This window comes from Ammospiza nelsoni, chromosome 22 (genome assembly GCF_027579445.1).
Source record: "Ammospiza nelsoni isolate bAmmNel1 chromosome 22, bAmmNel1.pri, whole genome shotgun sequence".
NCBI lineage: Eukaryota > Metazoa > Chordata > Aves > Passeriformes > Passerellidae > Ammospiza > Ammospiza nelsoni.
This window is the reverse complement of record NC_080654.1, coordinates 402,396-412,277: the sequence shown is the minus strand read 5'-3', so window position 1 is coordinate 412,277 and position 9,882 is coordinate 402,396. Positions and strand designations below refer to the sequence as shown.

General features: G+C 55.2%; 1 protein-coding gene across 1 annotated transcript in view; it reads left to right on the top strand.

The window, feature by feature from the left end:
* Window positions 1-6,511, top strand: part of PLEKHN1 (pleckstrin homology domain containing N1) — a 14,884-nt gene extending 8,373 nt beyond the window's left edge. The window contains exons 9-15 of the mRNA XM_059487631.1: window positions 869-938; window positions 1,415-1,572; window positions 2,166-2,351; window positions 2,812-3,063; window positions 4,502-4,687; window positions 4,911-4,959; window positions 6,169-6,511. Of these exons, the coding sequence (XP_059343614.1) occupies window positions 869-938; window positions 1,415-1,572; window positions 2,166-2,351; window positions 2,812-3,063; window positions 4,502-4,687; window positions 4,911-4,959; window positions 6,169-6,329 (1,062 nt within the window). The 3' untranslated portion in view covers window positions 6,330-6,511. The remainder of the gene's footprint in view (window positions 1-868; window positions 939-1,414; window positions 1,573-2,165; window positions 2,352-2,811; window positions 3,064-4,501; window positions 4,688-4,910; window positions 4,960-6,168) is intronic.
* The last annotated feature ends 3,371 nt before the right edge of the window (window positions 6,512-9,882 follow it).

Genomic DNA, 9,882 nt, shown 5'->3' with positions numbered 1-9,882 from the left:
CAGGCAGAGCTCTGCCCATCCCAGAGCATCTCTGGATGGCGTTTTCCACGTCCTGCAGAACATTTCTATTGTCATCCCTGGGGAGAGCATCCCTCAGGAGAGCAGGAGCAGGCAGAGCTCTGCCCATCCCAGAGCAGCTCTGGGCACACCCCAGGCACAGCCAGCTTTTGGGAAAGTGCTGTTTGCATCTCCTGGGAATGGGGCACCCCGCAAAGGGGCCTGGGCTGGGCTCTCCCATGAGCTCACCTCTTTTGAAACCCTAAACCTGCCCCCGTTCCCTTGCCAGGGATGCTCCCTTCCCACGGTGCTGATTCACCAGCCTGGGACAGGAACCTGCTTTTCCAGAGGCGTGTCGGGGCACGGGAGCTTCCCCTGCCCGCAGCTCTGCTCTGTAAATCCACAGCCGCCGCAGGAGCTGCCCTGCAGGGCTGCGGGGCAGGGAAAGGGCTGAGGTGGGGCTCACCCCAATGCTCCGATGGGAAAAGGCCCTGGGAGAGATGGGAAACAGCGAGGGGGAGATGCTGGGGTGATCTGTGGGATGTTGGTGAGATTCCCGAGGTGGGAATTTATCCAGAGGGTGGCTCAGCACCAGCAGGCAGCAGGGATCTCACTGGGAGGTGCAGGAGGAGGCAGGAATCCTGCTGGGATGTGCAGGAACCCCACTGGGATGTGCAGAAATCCCACTGGGATGTGCAGGAACCCCACTGGGTTGTGCAGGAGGCAGGAACCTCACTGGAATTTGCCCTGTGGGAGCACAGTTTGGCTGCCCAGGTGCCCCAGAGCTGTGCCCCATGGCACGGCCAGGCGCTCTGCTGGCTCCCTGATCCCAACCCTGGTCCCAACCCTGCCCCTGTCTCTGTCTCCGCAGGGAGAGCTGCCCCTCAACGCCATCCAGGTGCTGTTTGAGGAGAACGACAAAAGCTCCTTCCTGATTGAAGGTGGGTGTCTGGCACGGGGAGGGGAGGGGGGACAGCAGGAACCTCACTGGGATGTGAGGGAACCTCACTGGGATGTGCAGGAACCTCACTGGGATGTGCAGGAACCTCACTGGGAAGTGCAGGAACCTCACTGGGATGTGCAGGAGGTGAGGGAACCTCACTGGGATGTGCAGGAACCTCACTGGGATGTGCAGGAGGTGAGGGAACCTCACTGGGATGTGCAGGAACCTCACTGGGAAGTGCAGGATGGCACAGCCACGGGGGGCTCGGGGCTGTGCCCACCCTCCTGCGGGGCAGCCAGGGAAATTTGGGATGCTCTGTGTCCTGCCAGCAGGGCAGAGCGTTCCCAGCACCTCCAGACCCTGTGGAATGCAGGGCGGGATGGAGCAGGGGGGTTTTTGAGGGGGCAATCAACAGTGGAGATGTTTTTCGGGGATTTTAGAGGGGGGAATCAGCAGCGTGGGGATGTTTTCCAGGCCGACTGATAAACTCCATCCGGGTGACCTGTGCCAGCTACCAGGACTACCAGGAGTGGCTCTACTGCCTGAACACCGCCCAGTTCCGAAACGCCGACTCCTCCCTGTCGGGCTCCGAGAGCTTCTCGGTGGGCTCAAGGCTGCCACAGCCCAGCCAGGTACGGGATGCTGCAGTTTGGGGTGGGAACCCACCTGTGTGACACTCTGGTGGCTCTGCTCCAAGCTGCCAGCAAGCTGCTGATCCTTGAGGAGTATTGAAATAATTATTTTTATTATTATTTTCATTTATTTTATTATTATTTTCATTTTATTAATTTTAATTATTTTTGTTATTATTTTCATTTAATTATTATTTTCATTTATTTTATTATTCTTTTAATTTTACTATTTTTCTATTGTTTTATTATTTATTTTATATTATTATAAAATATTTATTTTATATTATTTTACATTATTTCAATTATGAATACAGGGCATTATACAGGGAAAAAATGACATTGAATTCCTTCACAAGCAGAGGCTGGACATGGCCTGTGACTGGCACAAGGACAGGGATGGGTTTTGGACTTCTTCATCCTTGTGGGTCCCTTCCAAGTTGGGATATTCTGTTTCTCCTGCCTGGGCTGTGTCCCCAGGGCTGTGTCCCCAAGGGCTGTGTCCCCAGGGCTGTGTCCCCAGGGCTGTATCCCCAGGTCTGTCCTTGTCCCCAGGGCTGTGTCCCCAGGGCTGTCCTTGTCCTTGTCCCCTGCAGCTCCCCAGCAGTGTGAGGGGATCCCTGAGCTCCGATGGCCACACCAGCTCCTGGGCGTCCGGGGGCAGAGTGACCGCGCTGACCGCGAGCAGCGGCTCCCTGCCCGACGCCCCCCCGTTCGCGCTGGGCCCCGAGGGACGCCTGCTCCAGGAGCCGCTGTCCCCCGGCTACTGCCAGCCTCTGCACGTGAGTGAGCCCCAGAGCCAGCCCGGGGTGCCCCTGAGCCCCAAACCCAGCCCAGGGTGCCCCTGGCATCCCCTGAGCCCCAAACCCAGCCCGGGGTGCCCCTGGGATCCCCTGAGCCCCAAACCCAGCCCGGGGTGCCCCTGAGCCCCAGACCCAGCCCGGGGTCCCCCTGGCATCCCCTGAGCCCCCGACCCAGCCCGGGGTCCCCCTGGCATCCCCTGAGCCCCAAACCCAGCCCGGGGTCCCCCTGGCATCCCCTGAGCCCCCGACCCAGCCCGGGGTGCCCCTGGCATCCCCTGAGCCCCAGACCCAGCCCGGGGTGCCCCTGGGATCCCCTGAGCCCCAAACCCAGCCCGGGGTGCCCCTGGCATCCCCTGAGCCCCAGAGCCAGCCTGGTGCTGATGTCCCGGTGCATTCCCAGCCGAGCAGAGGCAGCTGCAGCCCCGTGCTATCCTTGCAGAGCCTGGCCGTGCCCAGCTGGCCCAGCCCAGCGCTGCCCAGGCAGGGGCTGCGCAGGGGGAGCAGCGCCAGGACCCGCCGGGGCAGGGGCAGCGGGCACGGGGTGCCCAGCCAGGAGCAGGAGCACGAGAGGAGCCTCTGCCGCCTCGTCCCCAAACACCCCAGGGCAGAGCTGCTGTCCCCCGTGTACCAGGAGCCCTACTGCGCACAGGGCACCCAGCAGCACCCCCTGGCACCGCTGGACACGGGCACGGTGAGGGACGGGCCAGGTGGGATCAGGGTGGGGGTGGGATGGGATGGATGAGCGTGGGGATGGATCGGGATGGATGTGGGATGGAAATGGAGGTGGGAAGGGGCTCGATGGGGGATCAGGATGGATGTGGGATGGGGGCTGGATGCAGGATGGGGATGGACGTGAGAATGGGGCTGGGTGGGGATGGAGGTGGGATCAGGATGATGTGGGATCAGGATGACTGTAAGATGGAGCTGGGGCTGGGTGTGGGATGGAGATGGATGCAGGATCAGGATGGATGTAGGATGGGGCTGGGTGTGGGATTGGGATGGATCCTCCTGCCTGGGAAGAGCAAGGTTCACCTTTCCCTGCTGGTGCTGCTGGCAGGGACGGGGCCTGGCAGGTGCTGCAGAGCAGGTGTGCAATCCCTGCCGTGGGAAAAGGGAAAAGGGGCCGTGGGAGGGAGGTTGCAATGCAGATGGGGCAATGCCTCCCTGAGCCCTGGCATGTGGGCACCAGCTCCTGAGGCAGCCCATGAGTGGGAGGGGATTGCCCAATGGGACACAGCCTCCTCTTCCCAGGGTTTCCCAGCATGTCTCCATCAGTTTTCAGTGTGCTGCCACTTTCCCAACCCCTGGGTGACTGTTCCTGTAGGAATTCCCCTCCCTGGCCCAGCCAGGAGCCAGCCCTGTCCTCCCCCAGGGATGAGCAGCACTTGGGACTTTATTTGCAGGGTCATTCCCCACTCCAGCCCCTTGGGGATGAGCTGTGGGTGCCCTGTCCCGTGTCCATCCTGCCTTGGGGCTGAGCAGACACCAGACAGAGGCAGGGACAGGGATGTGAGCCAGGCTCCCGAAACCGGGGATGAGTCAGAGCCAGAGCTCTGTGGCCACCCCAGAAACCCCAGCTGAGATAAGGGAGTGCCTGCAAAGGCCACGTTGCTGTTCCTGAGCATCTGATAGGGAAAGGCTTCCTGAGTCACCCCACCCTGGGGGCACCCCCTTCCCTCCAGGTCCCTCCTGGCTCCCCCTGCCCTCCTGCACCCCCTGAGCTGCTTCCACCCTCCTGCCTTCCCCCCGGCCATGGAGGTGGGATGGGGATGGAGTGGGATGAGTCCCTGTGTCCCACCTGGGCAGCACCAGCAAGCCTTGCTTGGCCTGAGCGTGCTGCCAGCAGGGCTGCATCTGGGCTGGGCAGCACCAGGTGGGCATTGGAGGCAGCACCAGGTGGGCATTTCCCAGCTCTGCACAGCCAGGATCCAATCTGGGGCTGGATTTAGGGTGGGCAGCACCAGGTGGGCATTGGAGGCAGCCCCAGGTGGGCATTTCCCAGCTCTGCACAGCCAGGATCCAATCTGGGGCTGGATTTAGGGTGGGCAGCACCAGGTGGGCAGCACCAGGTGGGCAATTCCCAGCTCTGCACAGCCAGGATCCAACCCCTGTTTCTGGTTTTGTTGCAGCTCCTGCAGTGCCAGGGGCAGCCAGGAGCAGCCCAGGGGGCAGTGCCCGGTACCCAGCAGCTGTCCCTGGAGCAGTGGCACTGCCAGCCCCCGCCAGGGCCCTGCACGGTGCCCACCTACAGCACCCCGGGCACCTCACGGCGGCTGCAGCTGCGGGCACCTGCCCAGGGCTCCCACCTGGGGGAGGTGAGCAGGGAACTGCCCTGGGGGTGATGGGGACACTTGGGGGGTGCAGGGGGACAAAGCTGGGGTCCCATCTTGCCTGGGGGGGTCCCTGCAGGGCTCTGGGCTCTCTGCTCAGCAGGGATGAGGCTGATGCCCTGCCGGGCAGGGTCCCAGGCTGGCACAGCTGTGCCACCCTCACCAGACTGGCACAGCCACGCTCACCAGGCTGTCCCTCTGTCCCCAGATGTGCTCCCTGCCACAGGAACAGCCGGGCGCTGAGCTGCATCCCCCAGGTGAGCTCCCCGTCCTGCCCTGCCTCCCCTGGCACCCCCAGCGCTGGCACCTTGGTTAATGAGGATTTTGGAATTTCTCTGTTAACACACACTGACTTTTAACAGAGAACAACACCTTTGACATGAGGCCAGAGAGAAAATTTTTAAATTAAATAGCGAAACTAAGATATCAAGTATTATTATAAATTTATTTAATAATATAATTTTATTATATATAAATTATATCATTTCTATATTATACCTTTATATATAATTATATCTTTATATACATGACATATATAAATATTATCTATCTAAAATATAGAAATATTATTTTAATATATATAAAAGAATTATAAATATAAATATTCCTCTCCATTTCCCAGATGGCATCTGCCTCTGCCAGGACTCTGAATCCCACCACAATAACTGTAATTATATTTTTATTTGAATGTTTGTTTGTATATATAATTATATGTTATAGGTTATATATTGCATATATATATTTATAATAGTAGAAGTAATATATTTATACATTATTTATATATTTATATTTATATTTATATTTATATTTATATTTATATTTATATATAAAAATCGTATATGTAATTATATACAAATACACAATTATAAATATAGAATCCTGTTCCCCTGCAGATGGCACCTATGTCCTGGCAGATGGCAGCTGCCCCTGCCAAGACTCCACATCCTACCGCAATAATTATAATTATATTACATTTTTTTGAATGTGTATATATATATATATATATATATATATATATATATGTTGTATCTTACATATAAATATATATATTTATAATAGTAGGAATCATATATTTATTTATTTTTATATATATAAATATATTATTCCTACTATTATAAATATATATATATTTATTTATATATAAAAATATATAATATATAAATATATCTATTATATTTATATATAAATAAAACTATAAAATATAAAATATAAAATATATTATTCCTACTATTTTAAATAAATATATTTATATGTAATATACAACAAATAATTATATATAGACACACAATTGGAACTCCACAATCCCGTCTCCCCGCAGACGGCCCCTATGACCCTGCCGATGGCAGCTGCCCCTGCCGGGACTCCACGTCCTACCACAATATTTATAATTATTTTTATATATATATATAAATGAAATATTATCCATAAACACACAATTGTAACTGTGCGATCCCGTTTTCCCGCAGACGGCCCCTATGACCTGGCAGACGCCGCCTGTTCCTGCCGGGACTCCTCGTCGTTCCACGACTACGCGGAGCTGCAGAGCTTCCAGAGCGACCGGAGCTACGACAACCTGTGGGAGGCGGAGGAGGCGCAGCCGGGCGGCCCGCACGTGTTCCAGGTGTGAGGCTGCTCCAGGGGCAGGAGAGCCCCGAGCTGTGCCCGCTCCTGCCAGTGCAGGGCTCATCCCTGCCCCAAACCGTGTTCCAGGTGTGAGGCTGCTCCAGGGGCAGCAGAGCCCCGAGCTGTGCCCGCTCCTGCCAGTGCAGGGCTCATCCCTGCCCTGCACGTGTTCCAGGTGTGAGGCTGCTCCAGGGGCAGCAGAGCCCCGAGCTGTGCCCACTCCTGCCAGTGCAGGGCTCATCCCTGCCCCAAACCGTGTTCCAGGTGTGAGGCTGCTCCTGGGGCAGGAACAGCCCCGAGCTGTGCCCACTCCTGCCAGTGCAGGGCTCATCCCTGCCCCAAACCGTGTTCCAGGTGTGAGGCTGCTCCTGGGGCAGGAGAGCCCCGAGCTGTGCCCACTCCTGCCAGTGCAGGGCTCATCCCTGCCCCAAACCGTGTTCCAGGTGTGAGGCTGCTCCTGGGGCAGGAACAGCCCCGAGCTGTCCCCGCTCCTGGCAGTGCAGGGCTCATCCCTGCCCCAAACCGTGTTCCAGGTGTGAGGCTGCTCCTGGGGCAGGAACAGCCCCGAGCTGTCCCCGCTCCTGGCAGTGCAGGGCTCATCCCTGCCCCAAACCCCAGCGTGGGGCTCGGCAGAGCAGCGCCAGGCTCTGTGGGGCTGCACGAGCAGCTGTGCCCAGGAGGGTGCTCCAAAAAAACCAGCTGTGCCCAGCAGCGTGCTCACACAAACCAGCTGTGCCCAGGAAAACCAGCTGTGCCCAGGAGGATGCTCAGAAAATCCAGCTGTGCCCAGCAGGCTGCTCAAAGAAACCAGCTGTGCCAGCTGTGCCCAGCAGCGTGCTCACAAAAACCAGCTGTGCCCAGGAGGGTGCTCAGAAAATCCAGCTGTGCCCAGCAGGCTGTTCAAAAAAAATCCAGCTGTGCCCGGGAGGATGCTCAAACAAACCAGCTGTGCCCCCTGAAAATCCCAGAGCAAACAGGGCCAGGCTGCCTCGGGTGAAGGGGACTCGGTTTCCAGAGGGAGAACCCAAAAAGTGCCTGGGTTATTTGGATTCCCTCACACCAGGGATGCCCTGGTACAGCCAGAGCTTCCCCCAGCTCTGCAGGCTGCCAGGATGCCCAGGGCATTGCCCATCCTGGCACCTCGCACCTCACCTTGTCCTCCTGCGAGAGCAGAGGCAGCAGACACGAGATGGAGGGGGAAAAACCCCAAAACCCCAACATTCCAACCAGGTCTGAGCACAGCGGGGTTTGCTTTCCACCTCCCAACGTGATGCCAGTGAAATGCCAGGTGATCTGTGCTCCCTGAGGTCCTCTGTGCAGAGGAAACCCCAAATCCCCCCAGATCTGGGGATCCTCCTTTCCTCCCTGCCCTGGGCTCGCCCCAAGTGCTGTCCAGGCAAGGAGAGGAGAAAATCCCCCCCAGGAGAAACTGAAAGGCAGTGCCACATCCTGGGCTGTCCCTGATGTCCCAGGACAGGACACCAACAAGGGACAGAGTCCCAGGGTTGTTATTTTCCAGCCCCTTTTGGGAGGTCAGCAGCAAACCCAAATGTTTTCACCTGAGGCTCTGAATTCTCAGCCTTTGTTCCCTGCAGAGGCTGCAGCTCAAACATGGCAGCAAAACCTCTGCCTTGGTTCTTTCCACAACCATTTGTACTTCGATATCTCTGGTCGTTTTGGGGGTTTTTCAGGAGGTTCCCAACAAAGTTTACATGTATAGGCTGAGTGGGTTCTTGTATTTAAATGTAAATGTTGGTGGTTGAAGAGATGTTGAATTTTCCAGCTGTGGCTGGTGCTCAGTTCTGTGAAACACCTTCAGGAGTGGGTGGGTTCAGCTCTTGGAGCTGGTGTTTTCTCTCTGTTTGCTCTGTTTTGGGGAGGATTTGTATCTGATAAACCCCAAAAGATGCATTTATTCTGAACAAAATGTGCTAGGGGACATCCCAAATGTACTGGGAGCGAACACTTTGAGGGTCACCATCACATTTTAACTGACTTGCAACAGCAAAACCTGCAATGATCAAAGGGGGAGATCCCCTCGTGCTGATATTAAAGTTCCCTGTGGGTTTCTGAGACTGGACAATTGGGAGAATCCACCAAAATGTGCAAGGGCTGGAGCAATTTGGGAGAATCCACCAAAATGTGCAAGGGTTGGAGCAATGGGAGCTTCTGCCCCTTGTGCCTCTGCTCCAAACCCCCAAAACCCCTCTGGGGGGCGGTGAAAATCCCACAGGAATTCCCATTGGGAAGCTCTGCTCTGGTTTCAGCAGCGAGAGGTGAAGGGGAAGTCAGAGGGAAGGAAAAATCGGAGTGGAAAAAAATCCGAGTGAAAAAAAAATCTAGGGGGAAAAAATCTGAATGAAAAAAATCCGAGGGAATGAAAATTCAGAGTGAAGGAAAGTCAGAATGAAGGAAAAATCTGAGTGAAGAAAAATCCAAGAGAAGAAAAACCGAGTTAAAAAAAAAATCTGGGTGAAAAAAAAATCTGAATGAAAAAAATCTGAGGGAAGGAAGATTCAGAGTGAAGGAAAAACAGAGTTAAAGAAAAATCAGAGGGAAGGAAAAATCAGAGTGAAGAAAATTCCGAGTAAAGGCAAATCCAGAGTGAAGGAGGTGCTGCAGGCAGGGCCATTCCCAGGAGAAGGGGCAGAGGCATCCCTGGTGTCGGGGGGATGAAATCCAGGGCAGGATGAAATACGGGGCAGATGAAATACGGGGCAGCACCTGCCTGACTCTGTCATGCGCCTGGCACTGCCGGGGTGTCAGCTGAGGGGGCTACGTGCAGGCAGGGATGGCACCAGGGCTGCAGGATGCACCAAGGTCGCTGTGGCTGTGCCGGCTGAGGTGGGAGCTCCTGGCTGCCCCCTCATCCATCCATCCATCCATCATCCATCCATCCATCCATCCATCCATCCATCCATCCATCCATCATCCATCCATCCATCCATCATCCATCCATCCATCCATCCATCCATCCATCCATCCATCCATCCATCCATCCATCCATCCCTCCCTCCTGCAGCTTTGGTCTGGGGGAAATCCTTGGCTATATTGAATTTGTGAGCTTTAATCTCCGTGTTTTGGATAGAAATCCCAGGCATGCCTGGCCTTGCTGTGAGCTGGAAAGGTCAGAGAATAAACCAAGCATGAAAATTTGAGGCTGCTGTGGCAGAGGCTCCCGGATCCCCCGGGACCTGCAGGACCTTTCAGTCACCTGCTGGGCTGTGACTGGCCATTAATTAGAAACATCCACACGAGACCAATCACAGATGCACCTGTTGCATCCCAAGCAGCAGATAATCCAGATAATCATTGTTTGCATTTTGTTCCTGAGGCCTCTCAGCTTCTCAGGAGGAAAGATCCTGGCAAAAGGGATTTTTCATGAAACACTGCCCCATGGCCCTGCCTGCCCTGTGCCCCAAACCCTCGGCCCCTGCAGCTCTGGCCCCACACACACAGACACAGAGACACTGATTTATCCTCCTGCAAACCCAGCGCTCCCTCAACGCCCCCCACACACACAGGGATGGACACAGGAGCAGTAAATGAGACGGAAC